Source organism: Manis javanica, chromosome 12, assembly GCF_040802235.1.
Source record: "Manis javanica isolate MJ-LG chromosome 12, MJ_LKY, whole genome shotgun sequence".
Taxonomy (NCBI): Eukaryota; Metazoa; Chordata; class Mammalia; order Pholidota; family Manidae; genus Manis; species Manis javanica.
Genome location: NC_133167.1, coordinates 91,926,437 through 91,953,634, shown reverse-complemented (window position 1 = coordinate 91,953,634; position 27,198 = coordinate 91,926,437). Strand labels below are relative to the sequence as shown.

Genomic DNA, 27,198 nt, shown 5'->3' with positions numbered 1-27,198 from the left:
TCTTTGGAGAAGTGTCTGTTCATATCCTGCGCCCATTTTTTTTTATTGGGTTATTTGCTTTTTGGGTGTTTAGGCATGTGAGTTCTTTATGTATTTTGGATGTTAACCCCTTGTTGGATATGTTATTTACAAATATATTCTCCCATACTGCAGGATGCCTTTTCTGTTGATGGTGTCCTTTGCTGTGCAGAAGATTTTTAGCATGATGTAGTCCCATCTGTTCATCTTTTATTTTGTTTCCCTTGCCTGAGGAGATGCATTCAGAAAAAAATAGGGACTCTTGCGTTTATATTCAAGAGATTTTTGCCTATGTTTTCTTCTAAGAGTTTTATGGTTTCATGACTTCCATTCAGATCTTTGATCATTTTGAGTTTACTTTTGTGTCTGGGGTTAGACAATAATACAGTTTCATTCTCTTGCATGTAACTGTCCAATTTTGCCAGCACCAGCTGTTGAAGAGGCTGTCATTTCCCCATTGTAAGTCCATGGCTCCTTTAGGGTTTGGTTTTTTTTTTAATGTGTTAATATTTAAGGCATTCTTTCATGTTTTAATTCTTAATACAATAAATGTCCATTGACAAAACCCTCACAAACAAAAGTTCTTTGGGGTCCTCAGTAGTTTTTAGTTGAGGAAAGGAGTGTTGAGACCACAGTGTGAAGACCTCTGGTCGTCAGCATTTCAGGTTGACATTCTGCTCCTGGTTGAACACAGCGGGCAGGGGTTAGGTCTGAAGCTCCCAGAAGGCTGCTGTGGACTTGGACAGGAGATCACGTTTGGCTACAGCAGCTGAAGCCACTCAGAGTGGATGGGAGGCAAACAGACCTCCAGGCTCGTGTGCCAGCCTCGACGAGGGCTTCTGCTGCTCAGTCTAGAGACCAGCCCGGGAATAAGTGTGTACATGGTGGATTAAGGAGCTGAATAAGGTGACCCCCTTTCATTCTCAGAGAACCTCCTTGGGGATGGACCTGGACCGAGTACCTTCCAAAAATATTTAATCCCCTCACCACCTGCCCATCACCAAATGTGATACTTTCAAAAAACTTAGAGAAGGGGGGAGATATTAATGTTCGTAAGTTCATAAACCTGAAGAAGTATGCTCCTTTGTACTTTCTTAACACAATTTTACACATAAAATTTTTCTTTAATTCAAAGGTTTAAGGCATTCTGACAGTTTTTAAAGTGTGCATATCCACTTTGACTCACGCTCATTAGTTTCTTAATGTACCTGTTGAACATATATGCATATTTTTAAAACTGGATGTAGCAAGTTGTCTGTCCCCCCCCCCCCCCCCCCCCCACCAGATAGCCGGTTTAGCATTCGTGATGCTCAGCTGTTCACGTAGGCAAGGGTGCTGTTTGCAGCAGTGGGGTCATACCTTCCACACTGCTGTGCTGGCTGCCTTCACCCTCAGCTCTAGGCCTCATTTTGGGTCATCGGTTAATAAACAGGTGGCCTCTAGCCACAGGTGCCATGTCATCAAGGCTCTTTTCCACAGGGAAAGACGAGGAAGTGGCGGTTGCCTGGAGAGTAAACGAAGCGAAGAATCTCAGGCTTGAGGCATATGGTGTAGATGCCCAACCTCTGTCCTCCTCCCTATCACCCCACCATGTGTGTGGCCACAGGGATCTTCACTGTCCTGAGAAACGAGGGAGCTGGAACCAGAAGCAGCATTTGAGCCAAAAAAACCTAATTAGTGGTTGAGGGTGGGAGTGTCTGTCTCTTAATTAAATCTCTCTCTGGAGGTCAAGGAGAGCAGGCTGCTCAGAAGTGACCAGCTCTGTACAGGAAGTGAGGGTGGGTCCTGTTCCAGCTTCTCCCCTGGGTTTAGCGAGCATCTGAGGGTGGGAGAGAAGATAAAGGCTGGCTGAGGAGCAGCGCTGCTCTCAGGGCGTCGGCACATCTGTGGCAGCACAGGTGCTGAGTGGAGGGGCAGACAGTGCCCTGTGCGAGCAGTGAAGCTGGGGACTGCTCAGCAGCGGGGCACCTGGGGGTCTGTGGACCTCAGAGCTGACGATGGGAGAGATCCAGTAAGCAGAGACGAAAGGTACAGCTGGTGTGAAGGTCACACCCCAAGAGGGTAGGAAGGAAGGGCCCCAGGGAGGCCTGTGATCCAGGGAGGCCTGTGATCCGGCGAGGCCAAAAAGGTGCATGGAAGGACACAGAGAGTGACATCCCCAGGCAGGGACAGTGTGCCAAGTGTGGGCAGTGGACGCCAGGTGGGCAGAGGAGACCGTTCTGTTCTGTGAACAGGAGGAAACTGGCTCACACGTTCTACTCCATCCCAGAACATGTCTTCCCGATGCGCCGCTCTAGTTTCAGATAGGCATCCATGGAATAAGCTAACTGATGAAGGGTTATGGATTGCAGGGAGGTAAAATGACACATGTTATTTCAGAGATTCCACAGGATGGATTCCACGCACAGGTTAACTGGGTCTTCCAGTTGTGGTCTCCCAAGATTGAAATAAAGTGTTGGCTAGCTGCAGTTTCATCTTATCTTCCATCCCACATGATCAGGTAGATTTTAAAATTTTCATGTTGTCTGAATTTGGTTTAGGAGTGTTGATTTTTTTTAGGCTGTCATTTAATTGAGCCACTACCATGTACCAAATATAGGCACATAAGTAATGATCACTAATCCCACGTAAAAACTGTACCGGGCAGTATTGTCTCCATTTGACAGGTAAAGAAAGTAAGTGGAATGCCGTTCTTGTCCGGCTTCTTTATTTTTCTGGGGAGCAGAGAAAGATTCTCTGATGGTTTTGCTTTGCCCAGAAGCCTGAATTGGGTTGCGAAGGAAAACCGTTATCACAAAGCCCCCGCCTTGTGAGGACCCCTGGGTAACTCCAGTCACCTGCAGCTCACGGCCCCATCTCATGGAGAGTGTCTCCTTGGTGACTTACAGAAGAAACATAGTTTCCGGCCATAACACGGAAGAGATTGGTATCTTACAGGTTTGTTATTTCTGCTTGGGGGGCGGGGGATGTCTCCCGCTCTCTGTTTTCAAACGCACTGAAATACAGAGGGAACAGTGTAAGCAATCCAGAAGCCCACCGTTCACCTGTAACAGTTACCAGGATCCCCCACAGCGCGCTCTTTTAACCCCTTCTCTCCTCCCTAGTCTGTTTACAGTTGAGTCGTTCATACCAGGTCGACACATTGCATTTAGTTGTGCCTCGTAAGTGTCCTCTAAAGTGGAACCGTCTCCTTCCCGCTCTCTCCGTGTCTCATGCCATCGGTTTGTCGGGGACAGTGGCAGCCTTCCCTGGGAGAAGCCGCTCTGGGTTTCCCCGTTTGCGCCCTCTGGGTGTCTGTTTCCTTATTCCCCTGTCCCTTCTATTTGCTGCAGATTGGAAGGCTTGATTGGATTTAAATGGGTTGGTTAAATCCAGGGGCCCCTTTCTGGTGGGGGATGCAACCTAGGGGTGCTGTGGTCTTCATGTGGCCCCGGCTCGGGAGGTAAGAGGCGTGGGGGTCACACTGCGCTTGGCGGGGCTGGGGTGGGCCCACAGGCTCAGGTGCTCACGGCGTCCTGTCTCTGTTGGAAAGGCCCTCTCTGCTTTGTCTTTGCCATTTCATCCACTCATCTTTGCCTCATTACTTGATTGGGGCTGGGAAAGGGTGACTTTCCTAATTCCATTTGTGTACACTGAAATACAGTTAGTTCATCCAGAAAAAAGCAGTAAAAATGCTTCATTCTTGCCCCTTCACTGTCAGTTTGGGGCCTTGGGTCTGCCTGGTGGTCGCGGTTTTGTGTGTTGCTCTTCTTGCGCTCGCTCTGCCTGGTATCCTTGTGAGCTCGTGTTTTTATATTTCCAGGGTGTTTCAGTGTGTGGCAGCCATGACTCCTCCTGGTGCCTGGGGGGCAGGGAAAGGGTGGAATCTTTTTGATGGAAGGGAATTCCAGGGCTGCCCCAGCGGGCAGCGGGCGCATCCCTCTTGGGCACAGCGGGGTCTCCCTGCCTGGTGGCCGTGCCTATCGCCCTTCTTCCCCAAGCGCTCAGTAGCACTTGCCATCATTAGAGTGTAATGAGTCTCTTCCGCTGTTTCTCTGGTCAGAACAACTTTTTTATCCTCAGAAAAGACCACTTCTATAACCTTGCTGAATTTTCAAAAGAAAATAGATAGGTGTGGGCTCTAAAAAATTATTCATATTCCTTAATTAGGAGCTAACAGTCTCAGAACACTGGGACTGTTAGTAGTTGACAAGGATTGAATATTTTCTTCTTAGTTTTGAGTATGTGAGCAGAAGCGTAATGAAAAATAGTTCCATGTGTCCCGTAGTTTCCCTCAATGAAATTCAACTTAAAGTGGAAATGTGGGGTTCCTAACAGCCAAAAGTTTCATCAAAAAGAAATGTATCTCATAAAGAGACTGGTTTTGAATTTTGTGCAGAAGATTTTTTGTCCAGTAGAACAGACTGAGCAACGAGAGCGACTAGATGCTTTAATAAAATAAGCCCAGGGAGCAGAAAGTTAAATTTTGAGGTTCGTGTGAAACATCAGCTTGGTGACACTGTGCTGCCACGGATGGAATTGCTGCTGGATCATGTCTTCCTGTGCTTGTTTTGATACCCGACCTTGGTCCTTGAATGGAGTGTATAGATGGGAAGACCCTCGCTGCTAGGGGTGGGTTGGTCTGACCTGTTGTCTGTTAGTATAAGCCCGTCAGTTGTTGTTTGCACTCTCTCACATACTACTGAAAATCTGGTGGCTTTCTAGAATCAGAGATAGTGTGCCTCTGTCGTTCTGTTAGGATCTGTTTGGCTTCACTGACTTTTCCCCCAAAAGACTAGACACTTGCGTCGGAGGCTGGACTTGACTTTTTCCATCCTGTGTTTACGAAGAGTAGATAGATTCCATCAACAAACATGGTGTCTGGCACAAAAATGGAAAATTAGTAGGCATTTGGCATGAGAATGCTTATTTCCCTGTCTTTCTACCTCAGCTGGGGATATTATCATATATAAGCAGATTTATAAAAATGACGTGTTTCAATGATTTATTCATAAAATTACTTTATTGTCATATATTCATTGGCCATTTAACCTCGGTGATATTTTTTCCATTTGCCTTTTTCTTATTTCCCTTTCTGATTTGTCTGTCAGAAGAGCCATGCTTTCTTGACTGGTGAAACTTATTTCCATGGATAATTTCTTCATTGTCTGGTTAAAGAAGTTAAATAGAGTTAAAGATGTGAAAGTGATTTCCAGAACATTCCTCAGTTTCTCCTCTGCTTTTGAATCTCTGTTGCTCATGATCTAGCCACTGATTATCATTATTCAGGCCTGCTCAGCCATGGCCTGATGTGTGTATTTTTCAAAATAGACATTTGACCAAATGTCAGTGGCTTAAAAATCCTAATTCAAACTTCCTTCTCCCATGCCCTTTAAAGACCATTTATTATTACCGTAAAAAGTATAAAAGCGGGGATCTTGTGGGGGGAAACTTTCCAAAAAGTTTAGACCATCATTTCACCTAAATGTATCATTTTTCCTGTCACTTCTCTCGTAATTTATCAGTGCCTATATTTATGAAGAAATTTCATCTGAATGTGTTTGATAAACCTTGTCCTTTAAAGGTATTTCAAAAGCGATTTTAATTGTATAAGCGTTTCTCAGACTTGCTTCATTTTCATTCTTTTCCTAAAATACCAATTTAATTTGACTTCTGCCAAACATTACACCTCAAGCCTGAGTGAAAATTCAAATGTAGTAATTTTGCATTAGAAGCTAAATTTAGCAGTTAACACAGTTGTCCACTTTTAGAGTAAATTAAACTTTTAAAAGTCTAACATTCATTGGTTTCTCCCAAAACCTACTCTGATATTAACACCAGAAAAAGTACAAACAGGAAACTATGTGATTCGTTTTTTTAAGTGTTTGAAATCATATAATCATTTTTCTACTTGACCCCCCTCCCCCCAAAAGAAGAATGTACAGTAATCCTGTGGAAACTTTAGATATCTTTCTATTTTTCTTCCTCACACCTTCCTACTTATATATTTTAAGTGCCACCTGATATGGCAAACAGACGTCAGTGACTCCCTTCCAGGGTTCACTGGCTTCCTCTCTGAAGTCATCTAAAATTCTGGAGCCATCAGATAAAAGTGTGAGACTTTATCCTTGGGAAGCATTGAGTGCCTTAAAGCCATGAACTGGAGTCCCAAGAGCACTTTTTTCCAGTTTCTAGCAGGAGTTGTATTGTTCCTCTGTGCTGAGATTTTTAGTTCAGGGGAATGGAAAGGAGACTGTAGGTAGGTAAATGCTGGCGTGGAGAAAGGTGTGTGCTGGGGCGCAGACCCTGAAGCCTGGCAGGGTGCTGGTCTCAGGACCAGCCCAGATAGAGCTCCCACCGCAGCCACTGGCGGCGGCCCCTCCACTGGCCTCCGAGCAGCCCTGCCTGGCTGCTCTGAGGCTTCCCAGCCCCTGGCTACTTGTCTTTCTAGAATTCTCCCCCACATACCACACAGAAGAGTATGTGAAAGAGTTCCTCACCACCTGTGTGAAATGTATTAACTTATTTTAAAATATTTGATGCGTTTAAATCCAAGATCAGCAGCAGTGACAGACTCCTTTTGATGAGCAAGTGTTTAGCAGGTGCAGGTCCCTGGAGCGACCTGGGGACAGCTCCTCTGCCCTCTGGGGGGGCATGCCTCCCAGCACACTCATCGCCAGCCACTGCTCTCCCTAAAGCTGTCTGCTCCTGGGGGTCCCAGCTGGCACATCGTGTCCCCTGTGTGCCTCTGAGCCTCATGCTTACAGTGTCCATTCTCCAGTCATAAATTCAGTCATTTTGCAAAGTAGCTGCTTGTCCTCCAGAAGTCGTCTGGAAGGTCTCCTCCTCTAGAAAACTTTTCTGAGTATCCAGCGTGCACTCACTGCCCCATGGAGGTGGCTGCTGCTCTAGAACCCTGTTTATGACTTTAGAGAAAGCCTGTCAGTTTGTATTGAACCCCATCTCCCTCTGTCGTCTCCCAGCTTCTTGGGTAATAAGACTGGGCTTTACATAGTGTTACACTTGAGTGTACAGTGATACGTGTGAGAAGTTCTTGCAAGTGAAGACATTCCACTGAGACCAGATTTTCAAGCTTGATTTTAATAACTGAAGGTTGGGAAGCCTTGAAGTCAGCCCTTGAAGCACGCACAGCCTTGGGAAAACCATTCTAAGCTCTGGGGCTCCCCCTGACTTAGATGAATTATATTCCAAGCACCCGGAAGAACAGGTTTTCAAGCCTGGGGGCAGGAGTAACTTCATTCAAGAAATCGTAGCAAACCACATCCAGCTAGAGGTACAGTAGGTGTGGGAAGAAGTGAAGAAGTAAATGGAAATGTGTGGCCGTTAGGCCTTGTCTTTGATTCAGAAGGGACTGGGAGCCATGGGAGAGCTATCAGGAGGGCAAGTGCATTGTTAGAACTTCACAGAAGATAAGGCTTTATAGTAGGTATTTTTTCAAACAAAAACTTAGACGAATGATAAAAAAAAAAAAAAAACACATCCCTGAAAGTGCCGGGGTGATCATTCAGATCGTGCTCTGCGGCTCCATCCCAAAAAGGGCACGTTAGCTTGGTTTGGGGCCCATTAGCTTGTTTTTCTGCCCACGTATTCCCAAGAAACTTTTCCAGGACCAGTCCTACCTCTGTTTTTTTCCAGTGCCATTTGCCCCTTTGGACCTGATTCTCATCTAAAGATACTCGAGTGTGGGAAAAAGAACTTTTCCAGAAAACCTCGAGCTGAGTTGCCATCACCATCAGGCAGGCTTCTCCCTCTGCGTTTGCGGTGGGGACAGAGCATGTGAGCTGGGGCAGCACAGGGCCCCAGTGGGTGTCCCAGCACGGAAGCCTTGCTTGCCCAGCCCTGCCTCGCAGCTGCCCCGGGGGGCCATTCCTGGGCCCCCAGCCTCACTCCCAGTGGGTCTCTTCTCATCCAGGCCGCCCGTCCCCCAGGATTCTGAACTCAGCCCCCACCCTCATCTCTCCTCATCAGTCTCCTGACGGGCCCAGAGACAGAGACAGCTCTCCAAACCATCCCTGTTCTGCCTGAGACCTTGGCAAACGACCGTCGCGTCACCCAGTGGCTGGCCTGTGGCCACTGGTTACACACACTTCCGTAGTTGATCCCAGGGCCACACCGCTGTGCTGTGCGCTTTCTGGTCAGCTTAGCAGACCATTCCCAGCCACTGCGGGCCAGGCTGCACCTCGGCACTGTGTGGGAGCGGAACAGGTTGGAAGGGACCCATTACACAGAACATGATGGGAAGAGGAGCTGCTGCGGGAAAAGGGTGCCATGGCCCGGGTCACTGTGATTCCGAGAAGAGGTGGGCGGCAAGGGGGAAGAGTGGCCCCCCTTTTGCCAGATTCAGGGCCATCGTGCTCATGATACTGTCTGAAGGATGCTTTAACAAGCTTTGATCTTTGGTGGCAGCTCTCTTTGTGCAGGGATGCTTAGGGGGGTGGGGCAAGGGGCTCCGACTGTGTCCACAGTGGGACTGGGTCCCTGTGATTTCCTCCCCTCTCTGATGGCCGTGGGCTTCTGAAGGGCCGAGAGCCTGAGCCGAGGGGTGCAGGGCCCCTGTGACAGAGCTCCTGATGGCTACATCTGCCGTCTCTCAGCCTCTGTCTCCTTGGGCCTCGTGTAGCTCTGAGAGCTGGAGTCAGTGGGTAGGGCATTGACCTTTGGGCATCTTCAGGTATGAGAAGTTTAGAAATAATGAAGAGGAGGATAATCATAGCAGCAGCTCTTACTCATTCAAGGCGTTCCACAAAGCTTATATTCATTGTCTCATCTACTCATCACAACAAACCATTATGTATGTACAGTTATTATCCCCATTTTACAAATGAGGACCCAGGCTCAGAGATTCTTAAATGTGTCACAATTGATAAGCTGCCCGCCTGGAGTTCAATGTCAAGTCTGTCTGACCGCAGAGCCCAAGCAATTCTTACTTGTTTTTTTAAACAATTTTATGAAGCTAGAACTCACATACTGTACAATTTCCCCTTTTAAAGCATACAGTTCAACTGTTTTTGTATATTACTTTTTTTTTGTCCTTTCATTGATGACATATGTCCTTTAATATCTGACTTCCTTCTCTTAGTATAATGTTTTCAAGGTTCATCTATGTAATGCATGTTAGGATTTTGACCTTTATTCTGGCTAAATAATATTCCATTGTATGGATATGTCAAGTTTTAGTTGGCCATTCACCTGTTGATGGGTACTTGGTTTCCACCTTTTGGCTGTTGGGCGGAGCTTAGGTTTGAAACGGGGTGCACCTGCAGCATCAGCTGAGGCCCTCCCAGGACGGAACCTCCTGACTCCAGTCCTGGGCATCGCACCGTGCTGTGGAGAATGCCACGTTGCATGGTGTTTTGTGGTATTTCCGAGAGTCAGGCAGCCCTGGGTTTGACACGCAGGTCGCAGTAGCTGTGGGAGCTGGCGTTAGTTACTCAGGCCTTCCTACCCTCGATCTTCTAAGGTCAAAGCAAGCAGTAATACTTACCCACCCTTAAGAATTATTTTGAGACACACAATACACAGTAGTTATTTTTTCAGTGGCTCATTTGTTGAGATTTGGATATTTTTCTTCTGTGTATTTCTATTGACATTAAATGTAGCAAATATGAAATGAGGAAAATGTTCAGTCTTCATATTCGGGCCTCGTATGTTTGGTTTTGTAACACTGGAAGAGTAAACGTCCTCTTTCATTCTTCCCCCAAATGGCCCTTATGTGTGTTCTTACCCCTTAAAAAAAGTGGGAATTATAGATGGACGTGGTAGAAATTTAGAAAGTATAATGAATGAAGGAGAATATGTGAACTCCACTATCCAGAGACATCACAAGTTTTCTGAATTATTTCATATCTCATTTAATTTTCAGGACAACTCTAGAGAAGAGAGATTCCCCCACCCCTCCCCTTCCTTCCTCTTTAATAGCTTCCAGATGAGGAAATTTGGCCTTGAAAAAGTTACTAATTTATCCCAGATCACATAGCTGATAAGGTGCTCAAACCCAGGGCCGCCTCCCAAAGCACTAGCCAGTCCCGCGGGCAGAGCGTGCATGTGTGTGTGTGTGGCTCCTAGTGGGATTATACCATACATACTGTTCTGTAACCTGTTTACTTTTTCCAAGTGTTTTGTTAATATCTTTCCGTATCTGTAAATGCAGACCTCTTGTATCACCATTTTCAGTGGCTGTGATAATATGCTATTTAGTAGTTACAGAACCAGCCTCTGGATGTGAGCATGAAGGTTCTCTTCTTCTGTTTTGTTAAAAAACCTCATGTGACCATCTTCCTGGTGCTTATGCCCAGCTGCCGGCTCTGGAGCTGTGAGGGATCCTGCCGGCACTGGGATGGCTTGGGCACACCGTGCCCTCTGTGCTCTGCGACGTCCTGGGTGTAGCAACCATGCATGCATGGTTCCTGTGCAAGTCGCCCGCCCAGGCTCAGAAGTCGTGCTGGAGCCAGCCAGCCTTCTTGCTGCCTCCCCCAAGAAGAACTGGGAAAAGACTCACACTGACAAGCAGCCCTTGAGAGTTTGAAGGTAGCCTGCTCATCACAGACCTGAGACCCCATGAGACAGACTGACTTGCTCCCCAAAGCGAAGCGCTCAGCCCACACCCTTCCAGTGTTCTGTTGGGTCTCAGGGCTTCGCAGTGGGTCAGGGTGCCCTGTGCTCTCCAGTGCACTCTTCTGTCACTCACGACCCAAGAGTGTGCACAGCCTTCAGGAATGAGAGGGCCAGAGGGGGGCTGTATACGCTCGGACTCTGCAAGTCCTCGCTGTTTATCTTACTGCAGAGTCAACTGGGCGACAATTAACCTCCTCCACAGTTAGGAGACAGGCTTTTTGTCATGGTTGTTCTTAAACTTTGTCATTAAATGTTCCTGATTTTTATGGGACAGAGAGATGGAGAGAAAAGGGGAAAGAAAGCACGGCCAGTCAGGGGGCTGAGAGGCATCCACCCTGGGAGCCACTGCTGTCTAAGTGGGGGTCTTGTTGCCTGCGTGGGGCCAGGTGGTCAGAAGTGGGGACTAGTCTCCAAACATACTTCTGAGCACATCAGATTCCCTTAGAGAAGCCGAGGGCAGTGAGCCGCCTTGCAGAGGATGCCCTCTGTTCCTACAAGAAGAGCGCCCTTGTTATTTTAGAAATTAAAAATTAAATGCCATGTAGTTAACCCGGCTTTATCTGCTAGTGGCCATCAACTCACTGCTAGTAAAAAAAAAAAAAAAAAAAAGCTGAACAGTAAATAAGTCTGAAGCACAGAAGAATGAGGAAGAAACAATTAAACATGAGAAGTGGCTGAGGGCACGCATTCCGGAGCGCACACCCTGTGCCTCCCCCAGCAGGTATGGCCCCAGACAATTGCATCTGGTGAGCCAAGGGGAGTTTTGGAATAAGGATAGATTTCTTATCGTGTAGACAACAATCATTTACCCCCAGATCATGACCTGGCCTCCTGTCCTCTGTTAGCGTCAGTTGTTGCTGTTATTAGCTAACTAACATGAGGATACCGTGCACTACTACCTGCAAACCCAGATTCTCAATTTGCTTTCTATAATGAACCTGTATGTGATCGTCTCTCTCTTTAATCTGAGGACATCGAGGCCGGGGGAAATCAGGTCGTTTGTCCTGGTTGCACTGCCAACAACATTTACAGTCAGAAGATTTCACGAGGAGAAACACCGGTTTGGCTTAGGGGGGGAACGTGGCCAGTCACTGTTCACCACATTTCTGGAATGCCTCCTGTGTAACACTGGTACAAGAAGGTCATTTGTTCTTTTCTTGTCCATTTCCTATCCAGTGACCATTTGCCGACTCCCTGAGAAGTTTACAGCTCTTCTGCACTTCCCAGGTGGCACTTCTCCCCTTCCAAATAGCTTGCCACCACGGAATTAGTAAGGGCTTCCATTCCCCGATCTCTTTTTCCAAGTGCATTCTTCGCCCCACCCTGCCCTGGGATCGTCAAAGTTCATGCCATTAAGTAAGAATTACCTTTCAAGCTGGTAGACAATGATATCCTTTGTGGCTGAATGTCACCTGCCCCACATTTGGGCCAGAGAAAAAAAAGATGATAGTATTTATCCAGCATCTGGGCTAGAGTGGGTCCTTAGTAAATATTTGTTGAAAACATTGACAGAGAAGTGATAACATTTGAGAGAAAATACCCCTAACCAGATGGACTTTCTTGGACTCTGTGGGCTTTATGCATTCAGGCTGGCCCTAGGCTGCACTTATATTTAACAGAGAACTCGCTCGACCTCTGCTTGTCATCCATGACTGGGGCCTGCTTAGCTCCTCCATCCACCTTGTAGCCTCGTGGTTCGGCACCCCTCGGAGGGCACTCTGTCCAGTTCCGCCACAGAGCTTGCAGGTGGCACGTCCCTCTGGTGGTAATGTGGAAGCTGTGTCACCTCCAGAGAATATGGGGACCAAGGCAGGCTGCCCTTAGAGAACCATAAGTGTTTCTGGGAGAGTTTTGGCTTTGTACTAAGGATTAAATCTGAGGCCACCACATTATAAAATCAAGGAAAAAGAATTCGGAGGAAGCGAGAAAAGGACACATTTCTGAGTTTTCTGTATGCTGGCGATTTTGTGACCTGTGGACAGGACATTCCCAGGTCTCCTGATGGCTTTGTGTCTGTAGGTGTTTCATAGTTCACGGTAATTGGCAGTAAGAGGCTTTTCATATTTAAGTAATTGGTTTGTAGCTTCCCTGAAGAAATGGTCAAACACCTCAGTGCAGACAAATGCTCGTCAGCCCTCTCCACAGCCGCCCACGCTCTGGTGCCGCCTTCTGACAGTGAGTCAAGGGGCCTCCTGGACAGTGGTGATGACGGCCAGCCAGGCGGTCAGGGCACTTCTCAAATATCATTTGAAATGATCACCCCACCACCATAAGGGACGCATGTCCTCATTATCTTGCATCTTCCTCCTGTTTGGTTATTTTCTGTAAAGATGGATCATTTTCTTGAGTCCTAGAGGGCATGCTGGGGACTGCTTGACATAGCCACTCATCTTGAGCTGAGAAGTCCATTCAGAGTGGCAGCATGTAGACCGGGTGGGTCTGGCACGAGAGCAGGCCCAGGGAAGGGGAGGAACGGCCGGGCCTTGGTGTCACCGGTGTGGCCCGGCCACCCCCCGTCTCTGCAGTCTCTGCAGCCAGGATATTAGGCTTGTGGATGTTCTTGACATTCCCTGTGCATAAACCAAGGGCAGATGGCCAGGGGCAGCCCAGGGACTACAGGTGGGGAACCAAAAGGGGTAGAGTTGTGGGGCTCACAGAGCAGGAGCAAAGGGGGTGAGAAGGGGCTCAGCCTGGATGCACAGCCCCGCACCACAGTCCTCCTGGGGCCCTCTGCCCCCATGGGCCCATCTGGATGTGTGTGGCTTGTGCTCTGAGGTCTATTTTACATTCTGATTCATCAGTTCCCTAAGTCAATTTCAGTCTCTCCCAACCTGATAGTTGTGACAAGTTATTGAAGGTTCTCCCTTTTTATTCAGGACCTGAACCTGTGCAGGTACAGAATGTCCTTTTCCTAAGAGTCAAGGAAACGTGCTAAACTCTAAATCATTGGGTTGATTATGTATTTCTCAGCATTACCTGCTCTTCATTGTGTAACACGTTGCAGACGCTCTGTAGCATCAGTCACTAACAGACTTCTCAGTATCTTGGCCTGCCAGGCGCAGGTGCTGGGAGTAGGAGGTCACAGACTCTGGAATGAGGAAGGTCCAGAGATCATCTTCAGTCTGAGTGACAGGGGAAGGGACCAAGGTGCACGCTTGCTGGAACAGGGGCTGAGGAAGGCAACTTGGCCTACCCTGAACTTTGGAGCCAGCAGCATGAAGACTTCCTAGGCTGCTCCTGTTTCAACTAAGAATCTGGAAGTCCCCTAGTTTAGCATTGTTAGTCATCAGAGAACTGCATATTCAAACAATGAAGAGATGTTTACTTATGAAATTGTGTGGTTTTGTTTAGTTTTGTTTTTAATGATGATTTCCAGTGTTGTCATATTAGAAGTTGGTAGAAATGTTCCATTATAGATTCCCAATGGAAAGAGCTACAACATTTCAGCACAGCTAGTTTTTTTTTTTTTTTTGGTATCATTAATGTACAATTACATGAGGAACATTATGGTTACTAGACTTCACTTCCCTCATTATCAAGTCCCCATCACATACCCCATTACAGTTACTGTCCATCAGCATTGTAAGATGCTATAGAGTCTCTACTTGTCTCCTCTGTGTTGTACAGCCCTCCCCTTGCCCCCCCCACCCCACATTATATCTGCTAATCATAATGCCCCTTTTTACCCCTTACCCCTCCCTTCCCACCCATCCTCCCCAGTCCCTTTCCCTTTTGTAACTGTTAGTCCATTCTTGGGTTCTGTGAGTGTGCTGCTGTTTCGTTCCTTCAGTTTTTTCTGTATTCTTATACTCCACAGATGAGTGAAATCATTTGATACTTGTCCTTCTCTGCCTGGCTTATTTCACTGAGCATAATACCCTCTAGCTCCATCCATGTTGTTGCAAATGGTAGGATTTGTTTTCTTCTTATGGCTGAATAATATTCCACTGTGTATATGTACCATATCTTCTTTATCCATTCATCTACAGATGGACACTTAGGTTGTTTCCATATCTTGGCTATTGTAAATAGTGCTGCAATAAACGTAGGGGTGCACATGTCTTTTTGAATCAGGGATCTTGTTTTCTTCAGGTAAATTCCGAGGAGTGGAATTACTGGGTCAAATGGTATTTCTATTTTTAGTTTTTTGAGGAGCCTCCATTTACTTTCCACAATGGTTGAACTAATTTACATTCCCACCAGCAGTGTAGGAGGGTTCCCCTTTCTCCACATCCTCACCAGCATTTGTTGTTTCTTTTCTTTTGGATGTTGGCCGTCCTAAATAGTGTGAGGTGATATCTCATTGTGCTTTTAATTTGCATTTCCCTGATAATTAGCAATGTGGAGCCTCTTTTCATGTACCTGTTGACCATCTGAATTTCTTCTTTGGAGAAGTATCTGTTCAAACCCTCCATCCACTTTTTAATTGGATTATTTGCTTTTTGGGTGTTGAGGCATGTGAGTTTTTCATGTATTTTAGATGTTGACCCCTAATCAAATATGTCATTTATGAATATATTCTCCCATACTATAGGATGTCTTTTTGTTTTACTGATGGTGTCCTTTGCTGTACAGAAGCTTTTAAGTTTGACATAGTTCCATTTGTTCATTTTTGCCTTTGTTTCCCTTGTCCGAGGAGATGTGCTTGGGAAAAAGTTGCTCATGTTTATATTCGATTTTTACCTATGTTTTCTTCCAAGAATTTTATGGTTTCATGACTTAATTCAGGTCTTTGATCCATTTTGAGTTTACTTTTATGTATAGAGTTAGACAATAATCCAGTTTCATTCTCTTACATGGAGCTTGTCCAGTTTTGCCAACACCAGCTGTTGAAGAGGCTGTCATTTCCACATTATATATCCATGGCTCCTTTATCATATATTAATTTGCCATATATGCTTGGGTTTATATCAGGGCTCTCTATTCTGTTCCATCAGTCCAAGGGTCTCTTCTTGTGCCAGTACCAAACTGTCTTGATTACTGTGGCTTTGTAGTAGAGCTTGAAGTTGGGGAGCGTAATCCCTCCAGCTTTATTCTTCCTTCTGAGGATTGCTTTGTCTGTTTGTGGTCTTTTGTGGTTCCATATGAATTTTAGAACTATTTTTTATAATTCATTGAAGAATGCCATTGGTATTTTGATAGGGATTGCATTAAATCTGTAGATTGCTTTAGGCAGGATGGACATTCTGAACATTTTAATTCTTCCTATCCATGAGCACAGGATGTGTTTCCATTTATTGGAATCTTCTTCAGTTTCTCTCATGAGTGTCTTGTAGTTTTCATGGTATAGGTCTTTTAACTCCTTGGTTAGATTTATTCCTAGGTATTACTCTTTTTGATGCAATTGTAAATGGAACTGTTTCCCTGATTGTACAGGGTCTGTTTTTATAGATCAGATAGAGGCATCTGCAAAGAGCAGTTTCATTAAAGACACCTACCCCATGTTCTTATAAACATACTTCTTCCTTCCTATCTTTCCTCCCTCACCAAATAGTACATGTTTGCCCCAGAAAGGTAAATGGCAGGTAGATATTGTACGTTAGCCTTAGATGTTTTTCCCAGTGGATGAAGAACTGTGTTTCCCTTCCTTCCTACTCCCTCGTGGTCTGAGTGAGGCACAAGCTGCGTCCATCTCTCCTCTTCCGTCTCTGACCCGAACCTGCGATTTCTTGTGCCTTCTCTCTCCCTCCCTCAGGGCCCATATACACTAGGGTGTCTCCTAGTTTTTCTAAAACTGTGTCAAAATTACCCTACAGAGATGCTTTTCTTTTCATTATAAATTTTTTAAATAAGTTTAAGTATTAATTAGATATCGTCATGGCCCAGAAGAGCAGATGAGAATTATCCTCCTATTTTCAAAATGACTTTGTGTTAGTCATGCACCCTGAAGTAGCATTTTCTTTCTTTTTTGGTTTTGAAGGTAACAACCTGTCTTCTCTAACTTGGTGAGGAAGTTCAGCTGTGTGGTCTGGGGAGAAGGTGTTTCACAGGATAAAACCACCCTCGTAACGTGGTGGTTCAGAGCGTCGGTTCTGGAGTCACATTGCTTATCTTTAAGTGATGGCTTTTCTCCACCTAGTCCGCATGGCCTTGGGTCTGTCACTTCATTTCTTCAAGCCCTTAGTGTCTTCATGTGTGACTCAGAGCTGATAACAGCAGTGCCTCATACGGATATCCTGGAGGCTAGGTTAGTCTGTGAAGCATTTCGCACAAAGTATGCACTGCATATACATCCTTACTCTTACCATTTGATGTGACTAGTCCCATAGACGAGCCACACAGCCAGTTTTATGTACGATACTGATGTCCCTGTATGATCTAAATGATCTACTACTGATGGAAAAGGTTGTTTGCCCAGCAAATGAGGCAGAAGGCACACCAAGTGACAGCACAGTTCCGGACTGAAAGGGGGGAGTGGATGTGTTACACAAAGGGGTGGGTGTATTCATTCAGGAAGTATTCACTGGGTGCCTACTTTGTGCCCGACACTGTGGAAGGGCACATTGGTGAAGACTGAATGGCATTCTGCCCTCATGAAGCCTCCCAAGGCCTCTAGCAGAGTGGAGCTGAGGGGACTGTGATTTTTTTAAAAACCCAATGCTCTTTTGAAATATAAGTCCTCTTAAACATCCAGATGTGACTGCAGTCACTAAGAAATGCAGCTCTGAGAAAGGCTGGCCACCAGCCTCCAGGTTCAGTAGCCCGTGTCTAGGAGGGGAGTGGCGGGGGGAAGCCTGGCCAGAGGGGCAGTTTTCTTCCTGCCTGTGCTCTGGGTTCCCTTTCACTCTGGGTCAGCGATCTGACCTTTTTAGAACCGTGGATCCCGCTGGGTGGTTTCTTGGCCTGGAGCAGCCGGGCTGCTCAGAGGCACGGCAGAAAATCATTAGCGGAGGGGAGGCAACACCGGGCCGGGTGACTCCAGACCAGCTCGCTCCTGGAATTTCCTTGCACATACTTTCTGGGTCTCGGTTGGCCTTCTTGCAGGTTTAAAGAACTGCTACAGGAATGCAGGTTATGAGAGAAAAACTGGAAAGACGGTGAAGTTACTAGGAAGCCAGTTTAAAAGTCAAGAGGTGGTTAAATCAGTCCCAGTGAGAAGCTGTGTTTGGGTGGTAGAAGCAGGGAAGAAAGCTAGGAAGGCATGGAGGACAGTGGCAAGCACGGAGAGGCAGGGAAGCGGAGGGGCTGGATTCGGGGCGGAGGTGACTGATTCACAGCCCGGTTCTATCACTTGCTGGGGGTCCTTGAGCCAGTTATTTAACCTCTCTGTGCCTCTGCTTCCAAATAATACAAAAGATGTCAGTGTACCTCCCAGTGAGGAGACTAGCCTAGCGGCTGCACATAAAACGTGCTCAGTGACATCAGCCTCTGTTACTGTTACCACTGACCGCATTCTCAGTGTCTCCATCGCCCTTGTGTCCTAGGACCTGGCATTGTTCGAATGTGGGCAATGAAGGAGGCTTTGAACCTGAGTAAATGAGATAAAGGGAAGTGGGGGCAGGAAAGAGGAAGGTTTGTTAGTGACGGTGAGCTCACTATGGGGCGAAATGAGGTTAGGATGTCTGCCTTGGCGTGGAAAGTGGAGCTGCGGATTTACGTGTCATCCTGAGCAGGGCTGATGGTCAGTCCATGGAGGGGACCGAGGACCAGGGTCAGGAGGAGGGCTGTGCGCAGCCTGGGTTTTCCCTGCTGTCTCCAGCACTCAGGCGGCGGGTCCCTTGCACGTAGCGCAAGGTGCAGGAGTGACGTGTGCTCGGTGGTACCTGAGCTTCCCCCATCACTGACCCTCCCCCTACACCTGTCTTTGCAGGGAGCCAGCGACGGCGCAGGGCCTCCCGCGGGAACTCTGGTTGGCGCAGGCTGCCGCAGAGGGCACACCAACAGGGTGGCTGAAAACAACAAATGTATTTTCTCACCGTTTAGGAGGACAGAGTCTGAAATCAGGGTGTTGGCAGTTCCTTCTGGAGGCTCTGGGGGGGAAATGGTCCCAGGTCTGCCTCCGAACTTGTGGCTGTGGGCAATTCTTGGCAATCCTTGGCATCCTTGGCAGTCCCAGCTCGTGGGCACATCATTCTGATCTTGGTCCCGTTTCATGGCGGCATCTTATCTGTGCATCCGCTCTTCTCATAAGGACATCAGTCCTTGAATTTAGGGCCCACCCTGAAACCAGGGTGATCTTATCTCAAGGTCCTTAAATAATCATATCTGCAAAATTCCTCTCTTCTGAAAAGATTACATTCTGAGGCTCCAGGTGAATTGGGGGTGGTGGGGAGACAGCATCTCACCCACCTCAGGAGCTGGTGTGCTAGGCACAGGCTGCATTCCTTGACCTGACGCCGGGGGAGTGTGCCCTGAAGGGACTGCTGTCCACAGCGTGGGCCTCCTAAGGCTCAGTTCTGGAAGGTTTACTTCCCAGGCGTGGATCAACTACCTGTTGCAGTTTGAGAGTGGGAATTGATTGCTTAACAGAATTGTTGATTTATTTCTCTTGTTTCAAACTTGATTTTTTTTTTCCATTAAAAATGGAAGCTTTTCATAATATTTGGGCCTTCCAGGTCATGGCTGCTGTTTTTTCTGGTGGAATTCTGCATCTGTCAGGCAGCCTCTCCTGGAGGACCCTGAACCTGGCTGGGTTCCAGTAATGAGCACGCTAAAAATGAGAGGTACAGCCCCTGCATCTGAGGCCTGTCTCCTTCCCCGGGACTGTCACCCCCACCCAACAGGGCAGATTCAGTGGGAACTTGGTGAAAGACTGAACACGCGGGCAGATCGGTGACTGATGGGCCACCCTGGCTGGGGCATCTGAGCGGCATCTTACCGAGATCTGGGAGCACAGGGGACGGGCCATCGGAGACAGTGTGCTTAGCTGTGGGTGTGCTAAGTGTGAGATCGCTGTGGACTGTTTCCAGGTAGAAATACCCAGGAGGCAGAGTAGATACTGGTCAGACGTTCTCTGACTTGCTGTTCCCAGCAGGCTTGTAAGTCCGTGGAAGGCTCTCCTTGCGCCTCACATTCTGGACCAAGAGGCGGCCCGTCCCCTCTCCGCAGCTGCTTTGCTTGCTCATGGAAGGTGAGCGGGCCAACGAAGCGATCCTCAGGAGCTCCGGCCTTTGACCTTCACCAGAGACACTGCAGGCGGTTCTTTTCAAAGGGGTTGGAGGGCGGAGGTGGGGACATTCCTGTCCCTGTTGGTCAGAACCCATCTGAGCTCTGGTTGCCAGTTCTTTTGCTGAAAAGAGGACTATTCACATGTATATTGTGAGCTTTCAGTCTGGTCCTCCGAGGGGCAGAAGGAGAAAAGGATACAGCTGGGGGCACAGGGAGTGGGTGGTTGACCCAGTGCCTCGGGAGGGTCGGACAGTCTTTCTGCTCAGGGGTGGTCAGGAGCCCCCAGTCAGCTCCATCTCGCCCCATGATGAGCTCCCATTCCCCCCCGACGGGCCCAGGGCTGCAAACTCTCACTTTATCACCTTCGCCCCCTGTTTAGTTTGAGTGGCACGGGCTGCCCGCTGCTCCCCTGCCTGCACCTGCTTCTCCACAGGGTCGTGGGCTTGTGCTGTGGAAAACCTGCCTCCTCGGCTGTTGGGTTGTTTCCAAGCCCACGCTAGCTGCCACAGAGGGTACAAATGCAAATGGCTCATTCAGCTCAGACACCTTCCGTGCAGGGAGAGTGTGTGGCTGGCAGAGTGCCCCCCTCACATGGAAATGCGGGTGTCATGGCTTTCTTGCCGCAGGTGCATCCTGACCTGGGCGGGCTGCCCCCCATTGTGCCACTTCTCACTGTCACCCAGCAGAGGATAACAGGCCGGGTCTGCTTGGATCCTCTGGTTTCTCCCACAAAGCAAGTCCAGGATTGTTGCTCTCGTTTGCATTTTCTGTCCTGCTGTGTCTCATTCATTCAACAAATGACTGTGTTAACAGGCACTATACCAAGTTCTCTGAAAGCAAAATGCACACTACTTCGCTCTAGTACAGTTAAGAGAGAAATACGGTAAGAGGATAAATAACTCACCCCATTAGTTCTCAAACCTAAGTGTGTGTCAGAATCACCCAAAGGGCAGAATTTCTGATTTAGTAGGTCTGGAGTGGAGCCACGAATCTGCGTGTCTCCCAGGCTCCCGGGGATACTGTCCCAGTCAGGGGACCCCATTTGAGAAGCACTGACTCCTAGGACGCCGCCCTGTGGGTGCTCTAAGTGCAGATACAAGGACACAGCTGGGGGCAGGCAGGATGAAGTAGATAATGCCACCTGGTTTATTTACCTTTCTTCCTGTTATTTTACCTGTTTCAGTCCTGGGCTAGACTGTCCTGCACTTCATTTATGGGGCTGTAAATGCTCACTCAAGGGCTCCGTGGGCAGCCGCCCCAGGGACTTAGGGCTCTGAGGTCCGGGTCAGTCAGGAGGGCCTGCTCTATTCCGCCCCATGTCGTGTTCTTCCTGGCTCTCTTGCTCCGCCCCAGCTGCCCACTCTCAGGTGCTTTCTGGGCTACAGGAAGTTCAGACTCCAGATGTTGAAGAGGACCTTATTTTAAAACCTGGTCCCTGGTTGAGAGCAGTGCAGTTCTCAAACTGTGTCCTCTGGAACCCTCAGGGGGGTGCCTTGGGGACTATCACAGGGGCTAATGTCCTTCAGCCATGCCCCAGCACTGCCACACAAAATAGGGACACTTTTATCAGAAAGGGTTTCTGGGGAAAACTAGTTTGGAAAAAAGGTTTCTGCTGCTTTTATTTTTCACTTTGAAAATTACTGCTCTGCAATATGAACTCTGGTTTGAACCTCCCTTTGTTCAGGTTTTTTAGTGTGTGTGACAAATACGGCAAGGGCTGGGGCATTTTAGATCTCTGACCTTCCTGAGTTCCATCAACGAAACGGTGTGTCTTTAAGCAACTGTTTGAATTTTCCGTCGGTTCCTATTCAGTATGACAGCACCATGACACACCGCACACCCGCCTCAGAGCCGGCCCCGCGGGGCAGACCCGAGCGAGGCCCCAGCCCCAGGAAATGTGTTCCTGGAGGCCCCTTCCCTGCCCCCTCCTGGGGCTCCCTGGCACAGACGTCCCCACCAACACAGTCTGAGCCCGGCCACCCCATCCTCAGAGGGGCAGAAGGAGAACGGATACAGCCGGGGCCGCAGGGAGGGGGGGCGCTCTGCGTGGCTCCTCTACGGTGACTGCGGATTCCCGAAGGGAGAGGGGAGGTGCACCGGGGGTGTGTTTCCCCTAAGGTGGCTTTCTTCCTTTTTAGGCTCTGCTTCACTACCTTTCTAAACTGTTACTCAGCAGATTTGGGGTCAGAGGACCCCCACTCTCCTGGGCTGGGTTTTGTGCAGACGTTAATTAGTGAATTGTCTCTGAGCATCAGAATAGACCCAATGGGAAATAGTGCTTTACGCTAAAAATGTGCAAATGTCTGGAAATAATAAATTTCCCGAGTCAGGCTGAGGTGGAAATGCTGACTGCACCTTCTTATCTCCATATTTATCTCTTTAGGATCAAATACCTTAAAAGACATAGTCATTTCATTTTTATAACTTTGTAAAGGAAGCACCGGTGATCAGTACAAGCCCCTCCCCCCTCGAGCCTGTCAGGCGACAAGGGCAGGGGAGGAGGGCCCCCCAGACTGCAGGCCCGCATGCGGCTGGCTGGACACACCGGGGCTGAGACGGGACTGTGCTGGCTCTTGAGAGTCTTGGCATCTAAAAGACTCAGAACATCTTAAAATAGCGGGGTAGCTGAAATAATGATAACTTGCCATTCCGAGAGTGGTAGCTTGTTAGAATCAGAGGCATTGGTGACCACTAACTCTCCCTATTCTTTTCTTACAGATGAGCTCACAGTGCCTGCACTTTACCCCAGTGGCCCTGAAGTGTGGGCCCCGTACCCTCTGTACCCAGCGGAGCTAGCGCCTGCCCTACCTCCTCCTGCTGCTTTCACCTACCCCGCCTCACTGCATGCCCAGGTAATTCATCCCCCTCGGCCACGACCTCACTCCCCCCACAAGTCCTCCCAGCCCGGATCCCCAGAGCGCACCGTACCACTAACACCTGCCCGGCTAACAGATCCACCTTCAGGAGATTACTGATCCCCTCTAAATCAAGCTGACACCCCTCCAGGACGCGAGGACCATCTGACAGCAATGATATCACCCACTGCCTGATGTCCGCCCCAACGACACCTCTCTCTTCCTTAATGATCTCACCCTCGAATCTCACACGAGAGACCAGCCCGGTTGCCTCCCCAGCTCCCAGCCGGCTAGTGGGCGTCGCCAGGGCGCGCTGGTGGTGTGGGAGGGGGGCCGAGGGGGGCTTGCCCTCACCAGGAGGTGTGTGTCTGTATGTGTCTGTGTGCTGAGAGAGCTCTGTTCTCACGTGCCGTGAGGTCTGGTGACTAATGGGGAAAGCTGGAAGCTTCCGGAGGAGGCCGGTGGGCTGTCTCACGTATCTTACAGAAAGGACGAGAGGTCCCTTTTTTCTATTTATAGGGAATAGTGTCTAGAATGTAATTACAGGTCACAGTGGAGGTCTTTGTTCTGACTGCTTTGCTAAGAACAGCCTGAGTGTTATAGACAAACGTGCCGCTTCTCCACAGGTGACCTTACAGGCCACCCCTTCTTCTCCCAGTGGAAAGACCGTTTGTCTTCGGTTTGCTTTCAGAGCAAGTACTGGTGATCAGGGTGAGGAACTCTGAGTGCAGATCTGTAGCAAACCGGGGAGAAGGAGCGTAGATTCGTCTGTCTCACTGCATGTGTAATGCCTCCGAAAGCCAGGAAAGCCTGGTTTTTAAAAAAAAGTCAACCTGGACTTTTTTGTTTGTTTTCCCCAGTAATTATTTACAAAGCTGGGTGAAGTAAACAGCTTCCCAGAAAACTCTTCCTTGTACTTAAAACTCTTTCACATTGTGCAGAACTCACTGTGTGGTACGAGAACCTGCAGGCCGCCCCCGGGGAGGGTTCTTGCAGGCCATGGGGTCGGGAGTGTGGCTGACCGGACACCTGTTCTCTCAGCTGAGTTACCTGTGCTTCATGCGTACACGGAGGACCCCGCTCACCAGACTCTGCAGGCACACTGCAAAGGAGAGGCCGCGCTGCCTGGGCCCCAGTGCTGGACACCCTCTGTGGGAGGAGGAGGTAGAAAGTAGTGCAAGTTGTAAAGAAAGATGTAGGTGGCAGTGGTCAGAGTACGCCGCCAGGAACAGGACCGAAATTGCAGGGTGGTCTGAGACCGGCCGCCCAGTTTCAGGACAGGCAGTGCGCTCTGCTTTTCTCTCCTGTTGCATTTCCCACCTCGGTCCCACAGTGCGTGGTGCCCCTCAACGGCAGGGTGCAGGGATAGATCGCAGACCTGTGGGCCCGGGCCCCTGCTGGGTCAACAGCGTGGCCGTAGTGGCCTTGGGGTGACTATAGATGATGAGGAGCGGCTCAGAGCCCCGTCTGCCTGTGGGCCCTCCCCGGCCCTCTGCGGATATGCCTCCTCTCCCTGATCCTAAATACGGATCAACTGACGACTGGGCAGATATTAGTAATACCCTGAAGCAGGGCCAAGTTTGCCTGGTCTTCTGAGTATCTGTGGCTTTGGTTAATCAGCCACAAAGCCCTTCGCCATCATCCACGAAAAGCAAGAATTGGCAATGGCCAGAAAGGACTGGGAATGACGGCTGTTGGCCATGGCACTGGGTGGCCTGCCCTTGCGTCATTCTTACAAAGGCTGAAATCCAAATAGTCTGGGAATATGGTGGGAGAAGGAGCCAGAGAGGCTTAAGAGATGAGAAAGCAGGTGCCATCGTGGGAAAGGATGGGGGAGACAGTGCCGAGGTTAGGTGGATTTGCCCACCTGACCTCCAGGAAGTGCGGCCCATAGCGGCTCCCGCCCCGGGGGCTCCTCCTCGGTCTTGAGAATTTCCCGACCCGGACTGCACCTGGCTCCCCCACACCGGTCCTAGAGTCGGTGGGGCCCTCCTCTGCTCAGGGACATCCTTGTGCTCAGCCCGCTTCTCGTTTGGAGCCCTGCCCAGTGCATGCGGGGTTGTGTATCCTAAAGACTCAGGAGCAAATATGGTTCCTTAAATTTCTTGGTCCAATAAGAGAATCGTAGAACGAACTGGTGGAGGCTTTACAGATCAGCTGGTCTGACCCATTTTACAGATGAGGAAACAGACGGGAGAAGATGGAGTTGTCCAAAGTTGCGCGCGGCTCTGCCCTGGGCGGAGCCGAGTCACGTGACTCCCACCCTCCCAGGCTTGCTCCTCCCATGCCAGTGCTGGCTCGCCAGAGACTTACTCTGATGGAACTTTGGGAAGGCCTCACTGCCGTGACCCCCTGGATCTTTCTCCTCTAAGTAGATGAGAAGCCTGTAAGAAGAGACTTGGAGGCAAAGACAAGGGCACCAGAACTTAACCTTCACCCCGAGGGCCTAAGAGAATTGCTAACTGGAGGTAGCGCAGTGGGGAAGACCCGCACGGAGCGTCCCCGTAGAGGATGATTCCGGCTGTTTTGGAAAGCTTACTGTACTGTGTCTTTGGAGACGCTTTTAAATGATTTTACTTCTCTCAGCAATATTGTGCTCTGTTTTGAGACATGGATTTTTTTTTTCTTCTAGTGTTTCTCTCCTGAGGCAAAGCCCAACACACCTGTCTTTTGCCCACTTCTCCAGCAGATTAGGTTTGTCTCTGGGAATGTGTTTGTAACCTGTCAACCTCCCGCAGACCAGCAGAGGGAGCTCCCGTGTTGAATTTGCTTGTTTAGCTATTTTTTTTTTCCTCCCCCCTCTGGCAAAAACTCTTTATTGTTAACATTTGAGAGATTTCAATAAAAATTTTAATCAGAGCAAAAACCACCTCCAGTAGACTGCAGCGTTTTGTTTTCACGGCGATGCGATGTCGGCGCTGAGACGTTATCTCTGGCTGAGGGCCTGGCAGGATGCTGTGTGTGTGTGTCGTGCGGGAGACTCGGCGCCCAGCCGTGCTGTCCCCGCACGGTCGGCTCGGGCTCCTGAACCACCAAGAGCGGTGCGCCTGGCTTGCTGAGGCCTGTTTACAGCAGGTGCCTGTGTTTTCCCATCGGTCTGCCCCGATGCAGAGGAAGGAGAGGAGGGGACAGAGACCGTCACAGAAAAGGAGTCACATCACATGTCTAGTTCTGCCCCGGTTTCCGTCCATGGCCTGGGGCCTCCATCTCTGAATGGAAGATGCTTACTTGACAGCACGTCTCATTTTTTTAGTCACTGGATCAGGCGGTCGGAGCGTAAGGCCGGCTGCTGCCTTACTATCGTTAGAGATGCAAGAACCACTCGGTGCACATACAGCCAGTTTCCAAGAAGATCAGTGACGTTAGGAATGACCATCCTGTTTACTTTCAAGGTCGTTGGTGTTTGAAATGTGTTAAATATCTAAGACACTGTGGACAAGGAGGAAGGTTTCATCCGTGGCTTTTAGGAAAGTTATACTCTGAAGAGAACATACAGCTGTTCGTGTCAGCTCATATCCACACATGTCCGCCTTTTTAAGTCTGGGTTCATTTTTATATTTCGTTTTGTTGCTGAGGGGGACAGAGAGAAAGTCAATGAAGTGCATTATCCTCACTGCCTTCTAGAAACAATACCATTTAGCCTTGGCCAGAGCCGCATTGTTGAGCCAGGACTTCTGCAGGTAAGTCGGTTTGGGAGAGCAAGTCCCGGTTCCCCGTGCCCTCAGAGGCCGCCTCCGCCCTGAGTAACAGATCTTACAGGCCTGGAACACATCACCTGCACCTAAACAGAAGGTTTCAGAATCATAACACAGACTTCCCAGGGCAGAGCACGCCCCTTGGGAGGCCCCCTGTGACACACTGGAAAAAATGTCAAAGGGTAAACCCAAAATCAAAGCAAAAATGGACCATGGGAAAAAGGATCACGTGGGGAGACGGGCCCAGGGATGGGGGTGGGTGGCCACACTGCAGAGCTGTCCCCACCCGACCCGAGCGCTGGGTCCAGGCGTTTGCTCAGCATCAGTACACAACTTCTGAGAGCTGAATTTTTAAGCTTTTTTTAAAAAAAAGATTTCATTATCTCCACTGTCACAAACTAAGCCTTACAGAGCATCATGAGGTGAAGACAGGAGTGTGAGGGTTACTGTGGGTGTGATTTAGGTGCACAGGCCTAAGGGTGGCCTGGGTGGGCAGTGGGGAGGGAGGGGGCTGTGGGTGAGGGGCTGGGTCGTCACCCAAGCGCATGGGGACCCCTTCCCATGGGACTCACCCGGGAAGGCCTCTTTATCTTTCAGAAGGCAGGAGCCAGTGCTCCAGTGATGGTTGGCCCTGTAAAGGGACCTGTACACCTGTGGGAGGTGGTGTCCACCCGGCACCAGCCACCCACCTCTGGAAGGTAAGGGAGGCGTCCGGAGCCCCGGGGCCTGTGATTCTGTGCCTCCAGGCGGCACCAGCTCTGAGCCCCCGAGTCCACAGCCTTAAGGCCTGGCTTCCTCACATGGCTCTCGTCTTCCTGCAGCCTGAGCTGCTGACCCTCCAGAGACCACGGCTTTGAAGGGATGCAGAGGGCGCCTTCGGGGCCAATCAGCCCAAGGCTTTAAGTTGT

The 27,198-nt window shown here is 49.0% G+C and overlaps 1 protein-coding gene across 12 annotated transcripts in view; it reads left to right on the top strand.

Annotated features, from left to right (window-relative positions):
- The window catches only part of RBPMS (RNA binding protein, mRNA processing factor), a 167,411-nt gene that overhangs the window by 121,566 nt on the left and 18,647 nt on the right, over window positions 1-27,198 (top strand). For 5 of the 12 annotated variants that reach the window (XM_073219061.1, XM_073219055.1, XM_073219051.1 and 2 more), the window contains 3 exons: window positions 18,443-18,517; window positions 19,188-19,295; window positions 22,459-22,592. The exons of 1 other annotated variant lie outside the window; for it this stretch is intronic. In XM_073219061.1, coding sequence (XP_073075162.1) covers window positions 18,443-18,517; window positions 19,188-19,295; window positions 22,459-22,592 — 317 coding nt within the window. Of the gene's footprint in view, window positions 1-18,442; window positions 18,518-19,187; window positions 19,296-22,458; window positions 22,593-25,227; window positions 25,465-27,198 lie in introns of those variants that run through there. 6 more of the 12 variants (XM_073219056.1, XM_073219059.1, XM_073219058.1 and 3 more) reach the window with 2 other exon arrangements.